Source organism: Felis catus, chromosome B2 (genome assembly GCF_018350175.1).
Source record: "Felis catus isolate Fca126 chromosome B2, F.catus_Fca126_mat1.0, whole genome shotgun sequence".
Taxonomy (NCBI): Eukaryota; Metazoa; Chordata; class Mammalia; order Carnivora; family Felidae; genus Felis; species Felis catus.
Window position 1 is genome coordinate 96269094 of NC_058372.1, and position 27900 is coordinate 96296993.

The 27900-nt window shown below is 37.8% G+C and overlaps 1 protein-coding gene across 4 annotated transcripts in view; it reads right to left on the minus strand.

Annotated features, from left to right (window-relative positions):
- Window positions 1-27900, minus strand: part of PDSS2 (decaprenyl diphosphate synthase subunit 2) — a 288760-nt gene that overhangs the window by 52588 nt on the left and 208272 nt on the right. For 2 of the 4 annotated variants that reach the window (XM_011282517.4, XR_002742389.2), the window contains exons 5-7: window positions 18334-18507; window positions 16994-17125; window positions 1863-1895 (exon numbers count right to left, since the gene is read on the minus strand). In XM_011282517.4, coding sequence (XP_011280819.1) covers window positions 1863-1895; window positions 16994-17125; window positions 18334-18507 — 339 coding nt within the window. The other 2 variants (XM_045057896.1, XM_045057895.1) reach the window with 2 other exon arrangements.

The window sequence follows — 27900 nt, forward strand, 5'->3', positions numbered from 1 at the left end:
TTGAGTGGATAAAGTAGATGAAGGAATGAATGTGGACCTCAGGTATATAAGAATGCCCCCCACTGCCCAAGAAGAATATTTTCTCTCAAATTTGGAATTGGCCTAAAGAATAAACCAGCACTATTCTAAAACTGCTCGCTTTATACAAAGGAAAGTGAAGAAAGACCAGAGAGGTTAAGGGTTCTTAGATTTTGCAGTGAGTTGGTGGCTGAGCCACCGCTGGGTCCAGGAGTGTCCTTCTATCCATGCACTGTATTTTTTCCTTTTTTCTAAGCTCTTCAATTGTCATGTGCTTCTGCAATAAGAAACCCTGAAGGAGTTCTAGGAGTCAAAAATAAGCATCAAGGATCAACAGTTATTCTATTGCTAAATCGTGTTGACTTTTCCCTTACTTTTTTGTTCATAAGTTAGCTTTCCTTTACCCTAACACAGTGAAATCCCAGCCTTTATCTCCAAGCTAGTTTATTACAACCTTCCCAAACAATCTTTTTAACTCTGTTGATACCTGTAACATTTGTCGAAAGCATCTTTTCTCTCTGATTGATATAAGAACACCTATACCAGATTTTCTCCTGCAATGGACTTCTTATGTCTTCTATTTTCTTACTCACGGCTTCACTCGCTCATTCACTTACCCATTTACCTCCTCCCTACCTCCTTCAGCACTATTTACCATGTGCCAAGCACTGTGTTAAGCACCAAGTACATAAAGACAAATATGACACTGTCCCTGCCCTCCAAGAGCTCACAGTCTACGGTCTGCCTCATAAATGGGTCATTATAATATTACAGAGTAAGTACAATGACTGAGAGATGTACCGTGTATTAAAGCACGAAGGAAAGCAATAGTTTGTGAGACAGAGAAAAGAAGGGACTACATCTCAGTCAAGGCAAAGAGGGGACAGGCGTGGAGCCATGGGTGTGCACCTCAGGGCTGCCAGGAGAGCACAAGGTTCTGGATCGGCCCTGAAAGATCACCATGGGTTTCAGCTGTCCCACTGCAAGCAGAGCCCTTACACCTCGTATTTCTTCCTCCTTGTCTTTGGGGTGCAGGTGTGCTCACACCCTGGATATTCCTGATGGTGGCATAAGCCAGATGGTTAGCATGTTTCTTTAGCCAAGCAGCTGTATGCATCCCACACACCTGCTAAAACGTTCCATTTGTCCCTGAGGGGAAAAACCAAGTGTGACCCAAATGTGTTCAGAGGCTTCCACTGGTGCACTGAAATCTGAACTCCCACAGCACTTTTTAAACAAGGCCATGTATCAGAATGATCTCGGAGCCTTTTTCCAAATACTTCTGTCCTGCCCCTGCCCTGCTCTCCCCACCAGGGGATTTTGATCTTGGTGAAAGAGGGTGTGATGCTGTGGTAACCTAGGCATATGTGTTTTCAAAAGCTCCACAGATGATGTGAAAACTACTACCTTTAGGAGTCTGAGTCTGCTGTGTATGGTGCCTCTCAGGTATTATCTGATGGTGCTAAAAGCTGTTTTGCATCCAGAGGCCAAAGGCATCTTTCTACCAATGGTTAGTTATCTTATCTAGTATATTTTTCTTCCTAGTACTTACCACCACATGACATTATACTATGTATCCATTTAGTTGTTGCCTCCCACACTGCATTGTATATGTCTCAAAAGGAAAACACTTCATTTGGCTCACTGTTATAGTCTCAACACTTAACACAATGTCTGGAGTGAAGTAGTCACTCAATAAATACACTTACCTGCTAATATCTATTACAGGGAATGTCCCTCAGCTCCAAATGTGATGATTCTTTTCTGACCTTTTGATTATAAACAAAAGCCAAACACCAGATTGAAATGTAGAAAACTGTGTAGTATGTATAAAATCTACTTACCTTAGCATAGTCTAATCTTCCCTTCTCTTGAGCCTGAAGTAGAAAGAGGGGGAAATTAATTTGTTAGTTCTTTAAAAATTAGGTAGTGCTTTTAAAACTTACTTCTCCAAGAATAAAAGCCAACTCTCTCTCCCTTGGTCCCCCATCATTTATCTATGTATCTACATAGTTGTATCTCTATGCAACTATACACGTATAACACTTTCAAGCATATTGAAAAGTTGAAAGAACTGCACAGTGAGCACGTATATATACTCTATCTAGACAGGACAGTAGCAGACATCATGACTCTTCACCTCGCCATGTTTCAGCACACAAGTCTTATAAGCATAGGGTGTCTTGTACATACCACATGACTACTATCACATTTTATTTTTTTTTAACGTTTATTTATTTTTGAGGGACGGGGAGGGGCAGACAGACAGTGGGACAGAGGATCCGAAGCAGGCTCTATGCTGACAGCAGAGAGCCTGATGTGAGGCTCGAACTCATGAACTGTGAGATCATGACCTGAGCTGAAGTTGGACACTTAACCGACTGAGCCACCCATGCGCCCTTGTTATCACATTTTAAAAACAATTCCATATTATCTAACATACAATCCATATTCAAAATTTTCCTATTGTCCCAAGAATATCCTTTATAGCTTTCTCCACCCAACCAAAATTAAACAAGATTCACACATTACATATGGTTTCTACATCTCTGGTTAGCCTTTTAAATCTAGACTAGACCCTCCCCATATTTTAAGAAATGAAAAGAAAAACCATTAACTTTTTTTCCATGCATATCATTGACTTTTTGAAGAGACCAGGGCAGCTGTCTTATAAAATGTCTTTTTGGATTTGTCATATTGTTTCTTCGATGTGTCATTTAATTTGTCCCTGTTTTGCTCTCAAACTGAAAGTTGGGTCTGAAAAAGCTTGCTTAAACATTTCTGGCAAGAGCACTTTATATAGGAAATTATGTACTTAATATTGCATCAATTCAGGAGGCACAAAATGTCAGGCTGTCCCACTCGTAGTAATGCTATAAATTTGATCACTTGGTTGAGGTGGTGACTATCAGATGGTTCCACTGTAACGACATGTTTCCTCCCGTATAATCAGTTTGTAATCTGTGGGGTCAGTTTCTCCTCCACTTCCTTTGGCATAATTTTTTATCATGTTGTATTATGTTGAAAGATCCCCAGCTCGACCTCCCACCCCATCAGGGATGAGGACAGAGAAAAAGGTGGAGTTGAAAAAGATATCCTCTATGGGGTTGTATTTAAAAAATATTTTTAGTTATAAAAAATTTAAAGTGAATACATACACTACTCAAATGTGTCATGTATAAAATCCTAACATGACAGAGATAACCAATGTTATTAACCTTTGTCGATATGCCAACTCAGTTTTTGTAGACTTCATTACAAACTTCTCTTGCCACCTCTGCACAGAATGAGAATCCTTCAATTTGCAAATAGGTTAGGTCCTGAGTCCAAAATGACACTATACAGATAATGAAGGTGGGCAGATTACTTTAATGAGATTAAAGAAGATTTATAACATTGGCCCTGACTCTTCTTGCTTCTTTACAGTCCTTTAAAAAAATTTATACAAAGATGCTTGCATTTTGTTTTTCTTATTTTCATAATAAGCAACTTAGAAGAAGACACTGCTCATGTATAGCTTTTGGCCCCATCACAAACCACTGTAAGTGAAAATGGGGACTTGAATGTTTTCTATGACACTAAAGGCCCCTGCAATCAATGTACTATGAAGAAGAATTTGGGGTTTTCAATCTGCTCTTGAAATTTTTTAGGGATGAACTAAGTAGAGTCAGAATGTAGTCCTGAGATGCATTAGATCATAAGGAACAGGAGTCAGTTCTTGCAGAAATTTAGAAACTAGGTTTCTTCTTTCTGCTCAGACATTTTACATTAACTTGTGTTTCCATGGACATATTCTCCCCAAATGTTTTGCCTATGTTGAAAATCTCTCTTTCTCCACCGTAACATCTACGGTTTACAGAGAACCCTTGAGCACGTCTGTCCAGGGCACTCATGACCCAGCTACTAAATTTTGTTACTGCGCAAATATCAACCGGCCTTGATCCAAGGAACAATCCATAGCTTGTGACCACAATTTCAGCAGCAGCATTTCACAGTTTTCCTTAGTCTTTAAGTTCTCAAACTTCCAGCTGTCCCTTGAATTCATTTTAGGTTAAGAGATCTCTGACACTGAGGCTGATCCTATGGTCACATGCTTTCCACCTTTTCAATTGTTCACCCTTTTTCATGCCTCTTGCTGATTAGTATAGATGGCTCAAGTACGGTACTTTTCAAATGATGCACAAACTGTGGGAGCTCCACAGAATTGTTCCTCTTGTCAAACAACCCATTCCTGCAACAAATTTGCCATTTTCTCACTACTTTCAGTTGTGTTCCTATTCCAACCGGCTCATCATTCTGTGTCTTTCAATATTCTTATCTTTCAGTATTTCACAAAAAGAGTACGTTACAAGTGTTAAAAGTGGTATTTGTTGGAAGTTAGGAAGCTGAGGAGTTTCTGTATCTTGAGATTGCAAGGTAAAGTGCAGAGAAATGATACAATTTACGATGACTTAGGGTGGACTTTTCCTTTTGAAAGTAGTGAGCCACTTTTCAGTTTGTCTCATTAAAAAAAAAAAAAAAAAGAAAGAAAAATCAACAGCCATTTCCTTACGTAGGAAGAGTGACCATAACGCTGGTTACAGATAACATTATAGTGATCCTATCAGAAATTTCTGTACAACCATTTTTCTCATACTTTGATTATAAACTATCTTAGAGAATTCTATTATTTTGAAGTCCTTGGGCTTTATCAATCACAAGTTACCTTCCAACTCTGTCATTTCATGGTGTATTCCTGGCTTGGTTACCACTCTTTGAGCCAGAAAAGATACACTCTGCTGGGGATGGCAGCACAGGAACGCTATGTATGTAATCCATATCTGTTCAGGATCAGCTCCTAAATGGTTTCAGAGCTGGGAGATCAGAAGGCTACATAAAATGACGGCACGATTACTGCAGCCATTTACAACCTGAATAGGCGTTAGCTGTTGATATATGGCTCACCTGAATGTCCTTTTTATTTTATTACAACAAACATTTCAGTTCTGTGAAACCACTTCATCCTGGACTGCTTAGTAAGCTTGTACAGAAAGCACCAGTTATCTGATAAGATAAATATTATAAATATTTAAGTCTTTATAGGATTTACAATATGTATTTCTAGCTGTCGCTGTGTGTTAGTATCTACGTAGGTCATATATGTACCTAAGAGTACACATTCTGATACACTTTTTTTTTTCACAAGATGCTTTTAGAGCTTATGAAAATACAGCACATAAGAAACTGATGGAAATGAGATTTAATCCCCTATACAAGTAACATTTCTCATTACACTTTACCTATTCTATTTCTTTTTGCAAAAGAGTTAATTTGGGAGAGGCTATAGTTTCTCTTTCACCTGATGGCTCATTCACTAAATAATTATCCATTGTGTGCCTACTATGTGTCAGGCACTGCACTGGAGAGGAAGCCATGAACAGAACAGATAAAAATCTCTGCCCTCGTGGAGCTTCTATTCCAGGGGTTACATAGTCTTGTTTTGGTTAGGCTTCACATACAATCTCCCTCTAGAACTTAGGTTCTATGAGAGGACAGCAAAGTTCTCTCCTGCTCACAACTGTATTCCATGTTTAGATCAGTACTAGTATAGAGCACATGTGGCCAATAATATCTGGTGAATGGATGCATACGTGGATAAATGCTTTTTTCTTTATATGTGTTGGTTATGTACGGTCTCTTTAGGAAACCTAAGAAGCAAAGTTCATTATACCCACTTCTATTTCTAGAAAAGCTGGGTGTTTCGATTCACAGCACCAGTATGTAGTTAATATGGAACCATCAGCTGATGTTTGGCAACTAATATTTACCCGTATTTTCATTTTAGTGCTCAACTTCTATTTATAAGTATACCTAGAAGGGGAATCTAGAAAATAAATTCAAAGAATTCATGAAAATCAAACAACAAAAGGATAGAACAGAGAAGAATGATCTAGTAGCCTTCCCATAGACATAGCGGTTTAGTGTAATTTAAGCATCTCAACCTGAGGGGCACCTGTGTGGCTCAGTCTGTTAAGCATCTTGACTTCGGCCTAGGTCATGATCTCGCCGTTCTGGAGTTCAAGCCCCGCTTTGGGCTCTGTGCTGACAGCTCAGAGCCTGTAGTCTGCTTCAGATTCTGTGTCTCCCTCTCTTCCCCTGTCCCTCCCCCACTTGCACTCTGTCTCTCTCTCTCTCACAAAAATATATACACATTAAAAAAAAAACCAAAACGTGCCTCAACATTGAAAGCAGTGTGTTGAACTGAAAAGCGCCTGGAATGGAAACCTCAGGACAATCCAAGATGCATACCTCAAAGCTTACGGTGTTAAGTAGGCCTTGTCTATGGAGGAAAGCAAGTGGCCTAATATATTTTATTTTATTTAAAAATTTTTAATGTTTTTATTTTATTTTTGAGAGAGAGAGAGAGAGAGAGTGAGTGAGTGAGTGAGGGACAGAGAGAGAGGGAGATACAGAATCCGAAGCAGGCTCCAGGTTCTGAGCTGTCAGCACAGAGCCTGACACGGGGCTTGAATTCGTGGGACTGTGAGATCATAACCTTAGCTGAAGTCAGACACTTAGCCAGCTGAGCCACCCAGGCACCCTGCAAGTGCCCGAGTATCTTAACGGTGACCACTCCAAAAAGCACTGTGACCTCCTGGAAAGAGGCGTGTACTGGGTGCCAGAAAATATGGTTTTTAGCACACGATACATGAATATGTCTAATAATTTTGAAATTTAAAAATCTTGGGTCTTCATTTTCTTATTTGTAAAGTAAGTACTGGACTGGACCACATGTTCCCAAATGTTGGGCTCTCACAAACGCTGCACTGGCTGTTGGAATCACCTGACTAGTTTGTTAAAAATGCACATCCTCAGTAATCTGGTCCTGAGTTTCTGACTCATTTTAAGATCACTGGTTTGGACCATGTCTAACGTCCTTTTCAATTTATGCTCCTGTATGCATTCGTGTTTACTTCAAAGGCTAAAAAAGAACAACTATAAAAACTCCTTAAGTCTCAAGGAGAATGGAGTGCTAGAACTTTCCCCTCTTTTTCTGACATCTGCCACTTATCATGTATATTTGTAGCAGAGCAAGATATTATTAAAATAACTTTCTCACTGGGGCCCAAAATAGGCTGATATAAAATAAATTCCAGACTGTATTTCAACAGCCAGCAGTCCTGAACCTCTTCCTGCCACACTGTTCATCTCCAGAAGCCACTGTAAATTCTACCATACACGGCAATTCTCTGAGGGCTTCATTACTACGGTCTTTAAAAGGGATTCACTCATCTTTTTGCCTCCTGTAGGTGTGCTTCTTGTCAATCCAGGTCATGAGAAAAGAAAGTAATTTTTCCCAGTCTTTAGCAGTTCACAGAGAATGTGTGGTTTGAACCTTGTTTTATCTTAAAAAAAAAAAAAGTGAAAACAGACAAGATAGTGTGCCAGTGCTCATGACACCAGAGGCCTCCTCAGACAGCTATAGTGAGCACTGTAAAACAATATTCTGTACAAAAGCAAAAAAAAAAAAAAAAAAAAAAAAGCCAGTATTCTGAGCGAGAGGATGCACAGAGGGATTAATTCCAAAGGTTTATATACCAGTCTCTGCAGACCAAAGGCAGATAGATCCCCTGTTGGTAAGTAATGGATGTACAATGTGGTCTTTTACTTTAAGAAACAAATGGCTTTCTTATAAGTCAGGTAACAAAGAAGGATTGGATGACATAAATGAACTGTTTCCAATTTTCAACTACTGTTATCTGGACTTGAAAGCTGGATATGGAGAAACCTTTTTCTAAAAGTAGAAAACTAATATTCCACAGCAGGGAGTCCAGAAATTGTTAGAGACTGATCATCTCTACTTATCATGTTATTCTTCCTGAATGCTAGCAGCTATATTTGGGAACAACAGTCGTTTTTAAAGAAATTCTCTTTTTAAAACTTCAAGGAAAACTACCTTCCTCCTCAAACTTTTTTTTTTTTCTCCTCAAACTTTTTAGTGTAAAAAACATCATGAACACCCATCTGCTCTCCACTACATTAACCAATTGCTAACATTTTGTCCTCTTTGCTTTCTCTTTGGACAATCATTTGCTGATTATTTGAGAGTAAGTTATAGACATCCTGTCTCATCCCTGAATACTTCGGCAACAACAATGTTCTCCTACAAAACCAACAAACTGTTATTACATCCAACAAGTTTAAGGTTTCTTAAAGTGGTTAAGAAGTCCATATTCAAAGGTTTCCAGTTCAACCAATAGTGTTGTTTAGAACGGTTTGTTCCAAGATCAAATTAAAAATCATGCATTCTCTTTGGATGTCATGGATTTTAAGTCTCTTCTAATCTACAAGTGTCCCCATACCACACCTTTTCTTTCATAATAGTGACATTTTTTTTTTAATTTTTTTTTTTTTTAACATTTATTTATTTTTTTGAGACAGAGAGAGACAGAGCATGAATGCGGGAGGGTCAGAGAGAGAGGGAGACACAGAATCTGAAACAGGCTCCAGGCTCCGAGCTGTCAGCACAGAGCCCGATGCGGGGCTTGAACTCACGGACGTGAGATCATGACCTGGGCCGAAGTCGGACGCTCAACCGACTGAGCCACCCAGGCGCCCCAATAGTGACATTTTTTAAGAGTCCAGGTCAGTTGCCCTGGAGAATGTCCCTTATCCTGCATTTGTCTGATTGTTTCCTCATGATTAGATTAAAATTAAAAAAAATTTTTTTTGGCAACACAACTACATAAATGATGCTGTATACTTCTCTATTATATCAGGAGTCATACAATAATGATACAGTTTGTGTCATTATTGGTGAAACTAAGTTTGTTCACTGCTTCCCTTTGTATTTAATGAGTAATCTGTGGGGTACTTTGAATCCATGTGAATATTCAGTTCTCTTCTAACCATCCAATTGGTTTAAGCCATCACCCATTAATAATCCTTGTGTGAATAAAAGATTACATTGGTGGCTGTGAAAAAAAATGACATCTTAAAGGTCTCTTGCCTTGGCACTGGCAGGAATATCATTTGGTTCCTTTAGAGAAGACAGGTTTTATTGAAAATAAACTCTCTGTACACCTGTATTGGTACAAAGAGGTAGAGTTTAGTATATACGTGAAAAGGCTTATTGGGGAACAGAGGAAGAGAGGAAGGGTAGGACCCCCATCGTCATCCTGCAACGGTATGGGTAGACTGTATGAGGATTTAGAAAGCTTACAAGTCAGAAATCTATTAGATCTGCTGGCCCCAAAGTTGAAGCAGTTGATTTTTGGTTTGGTAGGAGAAGCAGGGCTTGTATCAACCCAACTTTCCAGTTACAAAGAAAGAAACAGGGCAGGCCTCTTTGTTATTTTGATCATTCTTGTCTATTAATAAGATAGCACAAAGGCATCTGTAAGGAAATCAATACCATTTAGAACTCGATTTCTCAGGTACCTGATGTTACCATCTCTTTCACCTAGGAAAGCTAAATTTTGGAGAGAAATGTGAATGTCCCCGGATGAGATTTCTTGTATTCTCTTCCTTTGGTTAACTGGGAAAAGAGGAAGCAACAGATAGGTGCGTAGATGGCTATGGTGTCCAATTAAAAAAAAGAGGAGGGGCTTGTATTATCTACATAACAAATTTCTCTTTATTCAGAAGTCTTGTCAATCTTTTTTTCTTGCTGTGCTCCCTTGGAATCTGGAAGAGACATGAAATTTAAAATTGCACACACACACAAAATCTACCCAGATTGCAGAAAGGCCATGAGTAAATAAAAAAGGCTGAAAATGGAACTGAGTTGTTTCCTCCAGTGGCCAGGTTCCAAGATGATGGTCACCAATCTTGATGGAGCACCTCAAGCTCATGATGTCAAAAACCAAATTTATACCACTTTTTTCACTTAACTTGCCTATTAATATTAATGGCACAATTCTTCCTCTAATCCAAGTTCAAAATCATGATTTTGGCCTCTGACTGCCCCTCCCCAGTACACACCTGCCAGCTTCTCCCTATCATATTAGTCTTCAGGCCCTATACATTTTCTCTCTGAAATGAGTTAAAAAAAAATTAATGTTTATTTTTGAGAGACAGAGAGAAAGGGGGGGGGAGGGGCAGAGAGTGAGGGAGACACAGAATCCAATGCAGGCTCCAGGCTCTGGGCTGTTAGCACAGAGCCTGACGCAGGGATTGAACTCATGAACTGTGAGATCATGACCTGAGCCGAAGTTGGACGCTTAACTGACTGAGCTACCCAGGTGCCTCTGAAATGAGTTTTTTTAAAAAAAATTTTACCGTAAGTAATCTCTATACCCAACATGGGGCTTGAACTCACAACCGTAAGATCAAGAGATGTATGCTCTCCTGACTGAGCCAGCCAGGAGCTCCTCTCTGAAGTGAGTTTTACACCTAACCTTCTTACCTTCCCATTCTTGTTGCCAATGCTCTGACTGGGATTTCTCCCCAGCGCGGATCAACAGGTTCCCCAAAACCTCCTAACTCATCTCTTTCTCTCTAGTATCTCCTTGCTCCTTTCATCCTATATGATATAGCCAGACATACCTCCCTAAAACATTTCAGACCTTGGTACTATGTGGTTCAAAAACTGTCAATGTCTGCTCCATGACCTGAATCAAGTTCATTTTCTGCAAGCAAACATCCACAGTCTTTTTTTTTTTTCAATTGAAGTAAAAATTCATATAACAAAAATTGCATCATTTTAACTATTTTAAAGAGTATATTTAATTCAGGGGCACTTTAGCACATTCAGAATGTCGTACACCCATCACCTCTATCTAGTTTCAGAACATTTTTGTCATGTGGTAGCACATAATACTTCATGCCTTTTTACTGCTAGATACTATGCCATTGTATGGACATACTCCATTTTGTTTATCCATTCATCATTTGATGGACCTAGGCTGTTTCCACTTCTTGGTTATTGTAAACATTGCTAATCTGTATATTCACGTACATGTTTTTGTTTGAACCAAAGCCTTTAAATATAGGCATTGTGTACTATTTTGGAGCAATTCTTTGCCTATCTCTTACTATCTTATATTTTTCACATTTAAGCCAAACTATAATACTTTTATTTCTTTGAATACAATGCACTTGCCCATCTACATCTCTTTTTTATGGCTTCTGTTGCCTAGAAAGCCTCTCATTCCCACCTTTGCTGTTAAGATCTTCTTCTTCAAGGACCCTCTCAGAGATCACTTATTTTACAAATCCTTTCTTGACTTTCCTCTGTGCTCTCTAAATGACGATACTACACTATTCCCATCATTACACAAACTATTTGTATGTTTTTTCTTATCTCCTCTTTATAAGGCAATAGACCTTTAGGCAACATACTGATGTATCTCCTGTAGTCAAGCCCTTTGTTTTTCCTGAAGTCTAGCAGAAAAACTTAAGACATATTGTAATTCAGGAGATATCTAGAGCCATTGCAGAGTCTTTGTGGTCTCATATACAGTCCTTTCAAATGCCTACATTGTACACCCTCTGCAGTAGAGGATGTCATTATTATTCCTTTTGAAACAACTCAAAGTAAGTTAAGCAATTAGAGAATATCAGGTAGCATTAAGGAAGAGTCTCTGAATGTGCATTGTCTCTTTTGTTTAAGAATATACATGTGTTATGTTCATGTACACCAGCCTTGACTAGCAATTTTTGCTTCACATTTTGAATAAGTAGTAATAGTAGGATACCTACAGATAAGTGAGTTATAGCTTAGCATTGGTAAAATGTAGTTCACTTAAATAGTTTATGGCTGGTTATGACAGTGTCAGAATGTCACAAGCCTAAGTGACATTTCAGTACTTTCAGAAATAGCCAGGAAAATACAATCATAATTCCTATCTCTTCAGTGTCTTATAATGGCAGCAGAAAACTAGAAAGATCATTAAAAATAAAGCTTGCTGACCTGCAATGGCCTCTGGACTCCCCCAGAGAGTCAGAGCTCTGTTGTTCTCTGAAGGGTTCTACTTTCTTTTATTAGGGATCAAAATGATAACTGAGTAATGACTTCACCTCCCTAGGGTGAATCACCCATTCACTCAGTATTTTTACCTGATCATTATTTTTCAGCAGCTATAAATTTAAATTTAAAATTAAGGTAGAATTTAGTATGGAAACATTGCTCAACAAATATTTTTCAGCCATTTCAGATCTGGCCTGGTGCTTTTAACCGCCTCTTATAAAAGGGTATGTGTGCGTGGTGTGTGTGTGTGTGTGTGTGTGCACCTGTCTGCCTATGGGTGTGATGGATGGCAGCTACCTAATCTTAAGACTTTGGGAGTTGAAGAGGAGGTAGCAGGGCCTGATACAAAAAATTCCAGAAGTTTCTTCTTCCTGGCTTTACAATGATATTGAATGGGCACTAAGGGGTATGTGATCTCTTCTTCACTTCTCTGTCTAGTCATTAATTCTCACTCTCCCCAAGCAGGAAATCAAAAGGGTAGATGGGACACAAACCTGTCTGAGTACAGCAGGGAAGTAATTTTACATGTGATGTTAAGAAATCATAGGTGACTTCCATCATTGGGAGCAAGACTTTTCTATTTCTCAGTGTCAAAACTAGTATTAAGCTTCTAATAGAGATTAATATTTTTCTTATAATGCATCTCTTGCCTAAGAGACCTATTTCTTAGATTTATTTGAGAGCTGAAAGGGACCTCAGGAATGATCTAGTTCAACAGCATCCTTTGACGTTAAATAATAATAAGGACATGAAAGAATGTGATTAAGTTTATACAGATGCTAGCAGAGTCCAAATAGAATCCAGGTCTTCCAAAACCTTCACCTATGGGCCATTTCTGCTATACCAACTTGACTTTTTCTATTTAACAATACAGGGCTGCCATCAAATAGCCTAACTCTGTGAAGACCATACAACACATACTTTTTGACAAATACTAACTGGATGACTATTTCAAGTAATTCACTATGGCAGATGAATTCACTGTTATCCCTAGGGATCTTGAAATAAAATTCAAAACTTGGGGAGGAGGGGCCCCTGGGTGGCTTAGTTGGTAAAGTGTTTGGCTTCGGCTCAGGTCATGATCTCGCCATCAGTGAGTTCGAGCCCTGCTTTGGAGCCTGGAGCCTGCTTCAGATTCTGTGTCTCCCTCTTTCTCTGCCCCTCGCCGACTCACACTCTGTCTCTCAAAAATGAATAAAGGTTAAAAAAATTAAAAAAAACAAAAAAACCTGGGGAGGAAAGGATCACAAAAAATGCAGTGGAGGCAAATAATCATGAAAAACTGTGAAGAGAGTACTAGAACTAATTTCAGGATTAATAAGCAACCTCCTTGAGATTTAGGATAGAATGTCTCCCTTGAGTATTATGCTAATTTTGTCCCCTAACTCTGTGTAGGAGGCATTCACAGAACAAGATTGTTATCTTATAGAGCTTTATATAAACATGAATATTATAATTTAGAAGATTAAAATAAACTCAACCAAAGAGTCTTTAATCTGAGGAATGTATCCCCTTGCATGACAAAAACTAACTTCTTATTTCTTATTTGTTTCAGATGAATTAATCTCTTCACCAGTGATCCTGTACATAACTCGAACATGGAGAAGGGTCTGAAGTCACTTGGAGCAAACCACAGCAGCCTGGCAGGTCCTTGAGATGGGCAATAGACTGCCAGTCTTTCTTGAAGGATGAAGATCTAGATAGCATCACAGGGAACCTAGGCTGAAGCACAGGATGTCACCTGCTCACAGCCATCATCCTGGCAGGATTTACTGACCTCTGGACAAGATATATTTTATTTATTTGAGTTACTGGCTAAGGCACTGGCTATTTGGAAAGGATATCCCTTTGAAAATGTAAAGTCAAGTTGGAGATAATGATTTGGGAGTATTTCACCAGCTGTTTAGGAAATCCTGGATTCTCATGTTGTCTACATTTACGACTTTGTATGCTTGCAAAGAAACTAAAAGTTCAATATGTCCCTCTTCTGTGAAGCTTCTTTAAAATTCAGATCTCTGCTACATATATATATATATATATATATATATGAATATATGTAAATAGCCCAGGGAGAGTTGGTAGCTTCCATTCAACATATTTAGCTGGATCTTTTCAACCAAAATGTAAATCTGCAATGTATTCTAATGTAACCCAATTAGAGCTACTAACACCATCTGTATATATATTTTTGGTTCAGCTGTCAAAAAACACACAAATACACCCCAGTAATACAATATTGAATAGTTGTAGGATATTCATTGTACTATACTTCATTTAATTCTTTTTACTATTTTTAAATGAATCAACTTTCACTTTTTTCCTTTTAGAATTAGAATTTTAGTGCATATTCTAATATGTAAGTCTTTGTTCACATCTGATATTTTTTGAGGAAAGATTATTAGAAGTGGAATTACTATAACAAACTATATAAAATTTTTAAGAGACTACGTAAATGACTGTGTGTGTGACTTCTGAGGCTGGTCATAAAAGAAGATGCAATCTCTGCCTTGTTTGCTGGAACACTTATGTTTGGAGCTCTGAACTGGCAAGTAAGAACTCTGACTATTCTCAGGCTGCCATGTTGCAAGGAAGCCAAGCTAAATGGAGGAACCACGTGTATGCACTCTGGTTGGTCAGTAACATGGTCTGACATCCCAGTCTAGCAGCCTGGCATGAGTTGAGTCTCTAGATGATTCCAGTGCCCAGCACTGCTGAGTCATCTCCAGCATCTGGGTCATTTCAGTTGAGGCCCCACGTGTCATGGAGCAGTCATCTCTGTGCTCTGTCCAAATTCCTGACTCACAAAATGTTTAATAAACATGAACATAATCACATGGTTATTTTAAGCAGCTAAGTTTTGGGGGTAATTTGTTATGCAGCAACAGTAACTGGAACACTTAGTTTTCTATGCATCTATCATTAATTTGTCTTTAAATTCTCAATATTGTCAAGTATATTAGTTCCACTGATTTCCTTAAAGAAATTTCTCCTGGAGATCTCTGTCCTCTTGTCCCAATCTGGACTGGATACATAGCCACCAGCCTAGGACTTGCTTGGATGAGAGAGTGTAGCATGTTACTTATAACTTAAGGATGTGGGCCCTGGAGCCAGGCTGCCTGGGTTTAAATCCTGGCTCTACTGCTTGCTAGCTGTGTGATTCTGCACAAGCTAATTTCTCTGTGCCTCAGTTTCCTCATTAGAAGAGTGCTTGACACATTGTAAGTGCTCTTATTGTTGGCATTATTATTGTTTATTATGCTTCCTTTCATGCTATCCCTGGAATTCCCACTGCCTCATGCCTATGTCTGATCCCCTAGTTCCTAGATTCCATGTCTTTCTCTCTCTTGGTTACTTCTTTATCTTAATAAAACACAGCACCTGAAATACATCCCTTGAGAAAAGATGCTTGGGAAGTCAGTTTTTTGAGACCTTGTGTTTCCGTTTTAAATTGCCTTTATTTAACATCACACTTGATAATGTGACAGTCACAAAAGTCTAAGTTGGCAACAATTTTCTCTTTGAATGTTGAAGATGTTAGTCCATTGTCCTGAAGCTTTCAATGCCACTACTGAGAGGCCTTTCTGAGTCTCGATCCTTTGTATGTAGGTTTTTCTTTCTCTTCCTGGAAGTATTAGGATCTCTTTTTATCCCCATTGTTTCAAGATGTGATAATGATGTGATTATTTAGAGTCCCATTTCAACTTGGAAATTTAGGTCCTTCAATTCTCAGGATTTTTCTTTTCTTTACAATTTTTTTTTAAAGTTTATTTATTTTTAGAGAGAGAGACAGGGAGAGAGAAAGAATCCCAAGCAGGCTGCACTGCCAGCGCAGAGCCCGACACAGGGTTTCAACCCACGAACTGTGAGACCATGACCTGAGCCAAAACCAAGAGTTGAACGCCTGACTAAGCCGCCCAGGCGCCTCTCTTTACAAGTTTTTGTTGCTGTTAATTTTCTTAACTCCATTTTCAGTTTTCTCTCTTTGGGACTCCTAAGAGTATATAGGATCTGTTGAATTGGTTCTCAAAATTTTCTCATCTTTTCTATCTTCTATTGACTTTCTGTTCAACTTTCTGGGAGATTTTCTCATTTGTATCTTCTGTTCTTCTAATTTATAAAAATTCTGCTTTCATATTTTTTATATTTTCTTGCCCAAAAAGGAATCCTCTCATCTTCTATCAGGTGAATATGAGGGATGTGAAGCTGGCTGATGGCATTTTGAAAGCCAGTGAGGGAAGAGGGTAAAGAGAGGGAAAATCTTACCATTCCAAATGCAGATATGACTTAGGCTCTCTTTGCTTTAAGTTTGGCAGCTGTCCCTGCCCTCAGCTCTGCCTACTTTCTCTTGTCTCACATTAACCCAATCGATTAGAACCACAAAGTTAAATAAATTCAATGAGGCTTTGGGTAAAAGGGCAAGAATTTATCATTCCAGAGTTTTTGGATTAAAAGAAAAGCAAAAAAGTTCCCTTTCATCTTTTATACCTTCTTTCCTGCAAAAAAGTAAGAAATTCACCCAATTTAAGCCTCTGTACCCCTCCCACTTCACCATGCTTTTTTTTTTTTCCTTTGGTAATACCTCAGAATTTGAGTATTCAGGGTCCAAGTTTGTTTTAAAATAACCCAATGAGCTGACAGACGGAGCTTCTGGAATTCTGCAGCTTGTGCTAGAGTCTGCAGATGGGAAATTGCCGTCAGTTAAAGGGTGGTGCTATTACCATAGCCCAATTTTTGAAAGCCTTTAGAAAAAAAAAAAAATTATCTGAGTTAATTAGCATCCACCACAGGCACTAGTTTTGTGTTGCAGTATTCTAAGAACTCAGATAATAACAGCAGTTCAATCTCTAAGTTTTAACTAACATTTGCCTTTTAAAGATGTGGATTACAAAGAATTTTACCTGTTATATGAAAATGCTCTTATATGGCTGTTCTATAATCTTAGATCATCATGAAATATGAATTATATTCTAAAATCAACTAAATACTACTCTACTGATGCCCAAAATAGGAATAATTTCATTTTACCTCTCTGATCTGCTTAATCCACAAGTCTCTTCCAAGAAACTCCTGATGTAAGACCACAGGGGCTGAGTTGAGATTAAAAGTTATGGAGTCACTGGTCTTTTCCTTAATAAAAGGCTGGAGGTCAGAATTTATCTAGGAGGAGTAGTCAAAAGAGTTAAATCAGTAAGATGCATACACACTACTATGTTTTAGTCCTTTCAGAAAGCACCAGTTAATGCCGGGAAAATGAAGCTTAAGGAATACAGCTTTTAGATGAACTTTACTAAGCAAAAGAACAGTTCATATGATTAACAGCAATCTTTAAAATTCTTTAAGATAATTTTTTCCTGACATATTCCTTTTCTATTTGGCAGCAGACTTTGCTTTTACTCTTTAAATTAAAAACAAGAATTTTTTTTAAATTTTTTTAACGTTTTTATTTATTTTTGAGACAGAGAGAGACAGAGCATGAATGGGGGAGGGGCAGAGAGAGAGAGAGACACAGAATCGGAAGCAGGCTCCAGGTTCTGAGCCATCAGCCCAGAGTGCGATGTGGGACTTGAACTCACGGACTGCGAGATCGTGACCTGAGCTGAAGTCAGACACTTAACTGACTGAGCCACCCAGGCGCCCCAAAAAACAAGAATTTAAATAAAGTTTTAATGAACATAATTGTTTAATAAAATTTAAGATTTAATAAAATATATAAAAACTCATCTGGAGATATTACATACATATATATATATACATGCATGTATATATATAATGTATATATCTATTTTCTCCTCTCTTATGAGCTATTTAAGTAACATCTAAGAAATATATATTAAATGGAATCTTTAAGTTACATATGTACAGGGGCAACAATATAACAGCTAACCTCAAGACTTTTTATATTTCAGTATGCCCATTCAAAAGGACCAAGTATTAGAATTAAGGCTTTCGATTTTACTCAGTATATTTTTAAATTTCATTAAATTTCCACAATTTGTTTTACATAAGGAACTTTAAGGGAACTGTAACAAAAACGCAAATGATCTCCCATTCTGTAAAGGGCAACATTACAGGTTATTTAATAATTTGTAAGAGTTCTCTCAAGAACCCTTTCAGGTGGTAAGAAAAGACAAACATCACAAATATGGTTTAAGTCAGCTGTAGCTTTCTATCAAAATTACACAGTACTCACCACTCACACTGTTTATATTACATAACAATCACCATCTATGACTGACAGATTTTAAACACACAATAAACATTTTTTTTTTTTTTGAGATATAAAAGCAGCTTATTAAATGGCAGGAGGTTTCTTAGGTATCCTTTTAGCTATTTAAGCACTGGAAAAAGAAAAAATGTGCAAATACCTTATGACTCATGGCCATGTGCTTCCCATACTGAAATGCCATATCCTGAACGTCAGCATCATGCTTTGCTAATTCCATTGCAGCCTGGCAGCTCTTTGCTAATAAGGCACCATGGGAGAGAAAAGTCTGTTCCTTCCAAGTTGATATTCCAATATCTTCTGTGATATGATTTTCCTAAAAAATGCGACAAAGCCAGGATTTTAAAAAATGTTTTAGGAGTAATTGTTTTGGTTTTTGAAGAATATAAGAGTTAAGAAATGAAGTCCTCAAAACACTCAGGCTATTGCCACAAGACAGAACTAAAAGATGCAGAAAGTTGGCTCTACCTACAGAGAACTAAGGGGTGGGAACTGTTGTTTTGGGGTAATGGCGGGAAAGATGAAAGAAATGCAGAAGCAAATTTTATTTTGAACTAGGAAACTTCTATTACAATTTATGTAGGATAAAGAAAAGTTAGAAACTTGGACCTCCAAACTAACTCCCTTCTATATTCACGTGAGCTCTTGAGTGCTGGTATGCCAAAACACAAGATGCCTGTTACCTTTAACTTATGTGGAAATGTCAAGAGCATAATGAAGAAACTGCATTCTCTTAGAAACAGTTCAATAAAAAAAATCAGAGGAGGTAACCCATTGTAACGGAGTATGATTAGATTATATTATCATCCAAGTTTATTCCTATAAGGAGAAACAAGGAGAAAGGGAGTATATATAAGTGTAGTTTATTTACTTTCATCTTTTTAAATTATGAAAACCATTGTAGTATTTATAAGTTCACACATACCTACTACCTCTAGACCAGTGATGTCCATCAAAAATACAATGTAAGCTGCATATGTAATTTAAGATTAGCTAGTAGTGGGGAGCCTAGGTGGCTCATTTTGGGTGTCCAGCTCTTGATTTCAGCTCAAGTCATGATCTCATGGTTTGTGGGATTGGCCCTGCATCAGGCTCTGTGCTGGGTGTGGAGCCTGCTTGGGATCCTCTCTCTCTCTCTCTCTCTCTCTCTCTCTCTCTCTCTCCCTCTCTATCTCCCTCTCTCTCTCTATCCATACCCCCACTTGCAAGTGTGTGCATATGCACACACTGTCTTTCTCAAAATAAATAAATAAATAAACTTTAAAAAAGGGTAAAATAAAATAAAATTTGCTAGTAGTTACATTAAAAAGTGAAAAGAAATAGGTGAAATTAATCTTACTGACATTTTATCTATCCTAATATATCCAAAATATTATTTCAACATATAAAATTATTGAGATATTATAGCGGCACCTGTGTGGCTCAGTTGGCTAAGTGTCTGACTTTGGCTTAGGTCATGATCTAACAGTCTGTGGGTTCAAGCCCTGTGTCAGACTCTGTACTGACAGCTCAGAGATTGGAGCTTGCTTTAGATTCTGTGTCTCCCTCTCTCTCTGCCCCTCCCCTGCTCACACCCTGTCTCTTAAAAATAAATAAACACTTTTAAAAAATGTTTTAAAATTAGTGAGATATTTTATATTTTTTATGCTAAATTTTCAAAACCAGTGTGTATTTTACACTTACAACACATCACTAGCCACGTCTCAAGTACTCAGCAGGTACAAGAAACTAGTGGCTGCCCTACTGGATGGGGCTGCTCTAGGCAGTGGGCTCTCTGAGGACAAAAATGATGAACAAAGTATATAAAACAATGTTCATTTATGGTATTTCTTTGAAACTTCAAACTAACTAGAACCCATTCAGAAGGATTAACTAAAACACTTTACTTCCTGCCACCCATACCATAATCCTTCTCTTTCCATCATTATTTGAGGACAAATATAAAAAATAATAAGAAAACGGGATCATGAAAAGGTCAGCTCAGATCCAGAAGGGAACCTTCCACCCACTGGTCAGATCAAATTGTCAGCTTTATTTTATTTATTGTGCCTTTAAACAAAGAGAAAGTTCCACTTGTGGCAAGAGTTACAAATGTGCAACATAACATTGTGTAATAATAAAAAAGGCCATCCAAGGGAGAAACAGTGAATAAAGTGCATTATAAAACATTAGGTATGAATCACAACATATTTAATTTTGGAAATTTAAGAATGTATTTTTTTTTTAATTTTTTTTTATTATTATTTTTTTCAACCTTGATTTATTTTTGGGACAGAGAGAGACAGAGCATGAATGGGGGAGGGGCAGAGAGAGAGGGAGACACAGAATCGGAAATGGGCTCCAGGCTCTGAGCCATCAGCCCAGAGCCTGACGCGGGGCTCGAACTCACGGACCGCGAGATCGTGACCTGGCTGAAGTCGGACGCTTAACCAACTGCGCCACCCAGGCGCCCCGAGAATGTATTTTTAAATGTGCAAAGTTAACATACCATATTAATAAACTGAAGATAGAAACCATATTATCTCTCCATACAAACTAAATGAGCATTTGACAAAATTCAACTCCTATTCTTGATGGGAAAAAAAACCTAAATAAAAGAGGAACAGATGCATATTTCTTTAATATGATGTGTGTGTATGTGTGTGTGTGTACATGTGTGCATATGTGTGTATGTGTGTCAGCCCCAAAGTCTGCAAATACTTTATGAAGGAACATGAGTCTTTCCTAATAAAGTCAGGAATAAGAGAGATGCACACCACTGTTACTTAACAGTGTAAAGGAAGAGGCAAGAAAAGAAGAGATGGATAAATATTAGAAAGGAAGTTTTAACTATCGCTGTTTGAAGACAATGTAATTGTATACTGGGAAAAACTATGAGACTCAATTACAAACTACTATAAACAAGAAGTTAATTCAATAAAGTAGCAGCATATATATATATCTATATATATATCTATATAGATATATATATATACACACACACATATGTATATATACACACAAAACTTATAGTTAATAGGATAAATGTATTAATCATAACTTTCATGCATAAAAAGTACTTTTTGCAAAAAGTACTTCATGCATAAAAGTACTTTTTCATTACTAAAAAAGTAATCAGAAAGTATTATAAATAGGATCTTTTCTTCCATTATATCTAATGAAAAGAAAGATTAAAGACTGGGAATAAATTCAGAAATGTGAAAAACTGATACGAATGAATTGCTAAAATACTAGTGAAGGAACGCAAGTTACCTTAAAGAATATAAAAACATATCATATTTAAAGACGGTACAGTCCAACCTCATAAAGTTTACTCCAATTAAACTAAAAAGACCTTTCTTTCCTCCTGAAACCAGGGAAGCTGACTCTAAAGTTCACATGGAACAAACATAATAAAAGCAGGCAGGAAAACCATGAACAAGAATAGCCATGTGTATGGTTGGGGGAGGGTGGGGGGGTAGATGGGGACACCGATAGATGTCCAGCCCTACCAGATATTATAACTATAAAGATACCACGTATTATACTATAAAGCCTTAGTAATTTAAAAGAATGTGTACTTTCTAGACAGACAATTGGACCAAAAATAAAGTCCAGAAATCAAACTATATACAAACATTTACTAACTTGTAGGAAAAGTTGGACTTTTCAGTAAATGGTGCTGCTACAACCAAATAGCTATCTGGAAAAAAACAAACAAACAATAGACATACCTGCATTTACACCATTTATCAGGATAAACTCCAAATGGCAAAAGCAAAAGCAAAACAACCACAAAACCGTAAGCAATGTTAGAAGACAAAGGACAAGGAGGAAAAGTATTCGCATTTCCTTTTTTTTAAAAGATGAAAAAAATTTTTTTAAAGTTCATTTATTTTGAGACAGACAGAACACATGTGTGGGGGGAGGGACAGAGAGAGAGAGAGAGAGAGAGAGAGAGAGAGAGAGATTGAGAGGGAGAGAGAGAGAATACCAAGCAGGATCTGTGCTGTCAGGACAGAGCCCAACTTGGGGCTAGACCTCACAAATCGGGAGATCATGACCTGAGCTAAAACCAAGAGTCATAATGCTTAACAGACTGAGCCACCCAGGGGTCCCAAATTATTTGCATTTTCTTTAAAAAAAATTTTTTTTAACGTTTATTCATTATGGAGAGATAGAGAGAGACAGAGCATGAGCAGGGGAGGGGCAGAGAGAGGGGGAGACACAGAATCCGAAGCAGGCTCCAGGCTCTGAGCTATCAGCACAGAGCTCGAAGTGGGGCTCAAACTCGCAAACCTTGAGATCATGACCTGAGCCGAAGTCAGACGCCCAACCGACTGAACCACCCAGGAGCCCCAGTATTTGCATCTTCTATCACAGACAACTGGCAAATCACGCTGTGGTAGGCTAATAATGTCTGTGTCCCCCACACCCCCTCTTCCCAAATGTTACCTTAACATGGCAAAAGGGATTCTGCAGATGTGACTGAATTCAGGATGTTGAGATGGAGGGATTATCCCAGATTAACCGGGTGGGCATAAGGTAATCACAAGGACCTTTCTAAGAGGAAAGCAGCAGGGTCTGGGGTCAGACAGGAGATATGATGACAGAGAAGAGAGGGGTTGAAAGATGTTAAGCTCCCGAACTGGAATAGGGAGGCTGGGGTCAAGAGCTGAGGAATGAAGGCGGAAATTAGAAAAGACAACGACATGGATGTCTCCTAGAGCTCCCCAAGGAAAGTAACCTTACCAACATCTTGATTTTGGGTCTTCTGACTATTAAAATTCCCACCTCTACAAAGCTTTACTAAGTGTTGGTGAGGCTGTGAAGAAACAGGCGTCTTGAGCATGGCTAGTGGAAGTGGAGACTGGATGGAAATTTCACAATTTATCCATGAAAATTACAAATGTATTTGCCCTGTGATCCAGAAATCCTACTTCCGGGAATTAATTCTACATATAAGCCCATGCACATGTGAAATGAAATACACACAAGTTTGCAATCTATTGTTCACCCAGCTGCGAGGGTGATCCTTTTACAACTTAAGTCAGGCAGGTTACATTGACCTTTGTGCTGTTTTTCTAACACTGCAGGCCTGCTCTTCTGAGGCCGCTGAACTTGCTATTTTCAGTCAAGCACTCTCCCCAGATGTTTGCAGGGCTCAGTTCCTCATTACTTTGGGGTCTCTGCTCAAGTTTCAACCCATCTTTAATAGTCTACCTCCCACCCCATCATTTCCTATCTCCTTTCTCTGCTTTAAATATTTTTTCTTTGATACTACTCAACTCTTCACATAGGTGTTGGTTTAATGGTTTAACTGCCTACCCCTTTCACTAGGATGTTGGCTACATGAAAGTAAGGACTTTCTTTGTCTTGCCCTCTGCTGAATCATCAGCATTCAATGTAGTACATTAGGTGTGCAATAAAAATATTTGCTGAATCTTTATCTTTCTTTTGGTATCTTTCTCTCATTTCCACCTTCCTCTGTCCTATTTGGAAATAATAAGGAATTGAAATAATTCTCCTTGAATGCCTTACTGCCGCTCACAGAATCAAGATGAACTTCAGCATAACATTTAAGGCAAGGTCCTTTTTGGTACCAAGCAATACTTCTAGCCCCATCTCCTACCCAAAATATCCCCTTGAGGCCTGCATTCCAGCAACACAGAACAATCTGCTGTTTCTTGAACAAAATATACACTTTCACACTTGTGTGAATTTAAAAATATTATTCCCTTCAAAAAGAATATCATCTCTTCCTATCCCCTGCTTATTAAATTGAACATATCCCATTCAAATATCACTTATAAGAAACATTGCCAAATACTCCCACAAATACTTTTCTCTTTAGACTAATGTTACTTTACTTATACTACAATATAGCACTTATTCTTTCTGAATTGTATGCTTATTTGTCTTTTCTTGATTAGGTTGGACCCTGTCTTAGACATCTTTGTATATTTTTAATCACTTAGGCCATATTTAATCTCCAAAAAACGTTCACTAAATGAACAGAATCATGTTTGTCTGTTGCATTTATTATTTATATGTTATTTAAAAAATTGTTATATTTATTTATTTATTTACTTACTCATTTATTTATTTTAGAGAGAGAGAGTGAGTGTGTGAGTGGGGAAGAGGGGCAGACGGAGGGAGAGAGAGAGTCTTACTCAGGCTCCACGCTCAACATGGCGTCTGCCATGGGGTTCAATCCCATGACCCTGGGATCATGACCTGAGCTGAAATCAAGAGTCAGATGCTCAACTGACTGAGCCACCAGGTGCCCCTAAAAAAATTTTAAAAGCAAATGAGAGATATATTCATATAAGAATGCTATTCAGCAACAAAAGAGAAGCAACTACTGACAGATGCTATGTAGTAGATGAACCTCAGAAACATGAAGCTAAGCGACAGAAGACAGGCACAAACGGCCACACATCGTACGACTCCACTTACATGAAATGTGGATTAGTGGTTGCCTTGGCTGGGGGTGGGAGCTGTAAATGGGTATGAGGGACTTTATGAGGGTATGTGTGAAAATGTTCTAAAACTGATTCATGGTAATGGTTGCACAACTTGATACAGTTTCTAAAAAATCACTGAATTTTAGGCTAGACATGCGTTGATTTTATGATATGTAAAGTACAGCTCAATAAAGTTATTAAAAAAGAAAATAATGAATAATATTTTACATTTCTTGCTCTCATACTTAAATTGTTATTAAAAAAAAACTTATGAGGGGTGTCTGGGTGGCTCAGTTGGTTGTGCATCTGACTCCTGATTTCAGCTTAGGTCATGGTCTTGTGGTTTGTGGGTTCGAGCCCCTCATGGGGCTCTGTGCTGACAGTATGGAGCCTAGTTGGGATTCTCTCTCTTCCTTTTTCTCTGCCCTTCCCCTACTCTCTCTCTCAAAAAATAAATAAACTAAAAAAAAGGAAAAAAAAAAGTCTGTCCTCAAAAAGCTCACAGTCCAGGGATGGCATGGATAAATATATCTATATATGGATATAAACATATAGACAAACCAATGTAATTCTATTACAGAATAATTTTTGCAGGATTTCCAATAAAAGATTCAGTTTGGCTCATTATATTTTCCTTATTGTGATTAAGACATTTTATTATTATTTCTACATTTTAAATTATGCAAGTGATACCTGATCACTGAAAAAAAATTAGAAAATTCAGAAAACCAAGAAAACAATTAATTTATAGTCCCTAGAAATCTACTACCAAAGTTAATAAGGGCATAAGTTAATCTGTTTCTAAGTTAATCAGGATATTAATTCCATGAACATTAAATTATTATATATTGTGAACTTGGTTACAAATGAAACAAATCCCTCCATTCATTTCCATCAGCTTGCCACGTATATATTAAGAGAGCATGCTCTATTACAAAGGAAAAATAAATGTACAATTATAAAATACCAAAAAACTGGTTTGATAACCACTTTCAAATCAGCATCTTCACACATCAGAGATATAGAATTGGTGTGAAATGAATGAATGTAGTCAGAGTAAATGAGATTTAGATATTCTTATAGCATCAACTTACATATGTGCAGTTTTTACTGAAGATTTATTATCTATAAAAGGAAGATACAGTGAATGAATATTTACTATTGATGGGATTTCCTTTTTTCCATAAAGATAATATATGCCAACATGCCTATCGAATGACTGTCAGACAAAAGTACAATAATTTAAAAAATGCAGGTCTCTTATTCACTGTCACATGACCTTTTTGCTCAAGCAAGGCAGGTTCAGTAACACACGTACACAAAACTGAAGCCTGCAAGAAGATGTTTGCCTGAGATAGTGGCGCTGGTGGTTTTGCTCAGAGATAATATGCTGTTCTGCTAACTGAATTGTCTGGGGGCGTACTTTGAGTTGCTTTCCTGATGAAAGTAATACATTGGTATATAAAAATTCACAGGAGACCAAAGTGTATTTATAAAGTGGCTGGTTGGGATTAAAGGTCTGGTACGTGGCCATAGAACAAAAGCACACTAACTGACGCAGGAAAATGACAAACCCCCAACTAGAACTTGCCAAGTCAAACTCCCACCTTTCACATTATCAGAAAAGAAGAGTTGGGGAGATTCAGACACTGGCTATATGTCGAGATAAAAGCACTTTAAAGAAAGAATGCAAATATCCTATTTTTCATGCTTCCTACTTCTGATAAATACTCTGAGCCACTATCTTTATAAATGCAGCATAAATTTGGGTTTAGTGAAAGACCAGATCCCTCTAATGCCACATCTCACTATTTTAAATGTTTGCTTTGAGTTGCTGTTTTCAGCTATCTCGAGAAGTAAAACAAGAGACAAAACAGTTTACCAGCCTTATTTAAAAAAATAAATAAATAAATAAAATAAGCTCAGGAAATTTTTAGTAAAGACCCTCTAAATTTAGAGATAAGAATGAAGCAGGGAGAGAATGAAATCTAGTTATTTCCTGGGAACTAGCTAAGTGATGGCATTTTCACATTCACTGTTAGCTCTCAAAAACCCTATTATTATTCCCATTTAAAAGGTAAGGAGGTTTGAAGACTGTATTTTGACCCAAATCAGACACTAGTCAGAGACTAGGCAGAGATAGGTCTCAGACATACAGCGAGAGGATTCTATTTTGCTTAATACATAAAAGAAATACACACAAAATCTTTTATAGTTGGAAAAGTAGGCTGTATTTAAGAATGAATGACATGTTTTATCTATGTATCAAAAAAGTATTTTCAACCTATAAATTAAGTCTTGTAATAATACCCATTGGAGAAATCCAAGAGTCTAGAGCATAAGATGAGTAATGAGATTAGAAACAGTAGGCATCACAAGTATTTTTTCCGGAATCCCTAGGGAGGAAAAAATATATATAATATTTTAACAGACTCATCTAACAGGATGAAATAATTTGCTCAGATTTAAAATCCAATCACATGGGAAAGAGTAAAGTAGGTATCTTGGAAGCTTTATATCTATGTACATCATGGGAGAGAAACTAGTAAGATCTGATACATGTGTATAACTGAATCCTATTTTTTAAAGAATACTTCTATAGAATAAAAAGCTACTAAAACTTTATTTAGAAATTAGAGAGAAGGGTTACTAGGGAATTTAAAAATTGAGAATTCTTTGGTTTAGAGCCAGGTAGTCCCTTCCTGCCCTCCCTGCTAGTCACTTATTGCTGAGATATATGGGGCTGACCAAGCTGAAAAGGGATGGAGGAGGGAAGACTATTTTACAGCACAAATCCTTCAGCAGGTGGCATCCTTGGGAAGGGGGAAGCTCTGAACAGCTAGAGGGCAGCAGATAGTCTTCAGATGGGTTGTACAGTAGGGGCAGTAGGGAATACTGAATAATTCTTCAAGATGGACAGACTGGACGGCACCAAGGGGAAATGTGGCCTGCTCTGAAATGCACAGCCTATGCTAGTGTTTGGCGTCCCATGCAAATGCGCAGTAAATGCAGTTACCTGATTTTTCTGTGTGCTTACTACATGCCAAGCACTGTGGATTTGAACATTAGTCAGGCATTACTTCTCGACCATTAGAAGTTCAGCAGGGGAGAAACACAGTGAACGGAAAGTAGTTGGGTATGTGCAAAGGGAGCTATGCTTATAGTAGAGAGAAGGGAGTGAACCCTTCTGTTGAGAAAGATTAAAGAAGGCTTCAGTGGGGGGATAGTTAGAGTTGAGTTAGGTTCTGAATAATAAACTGGAA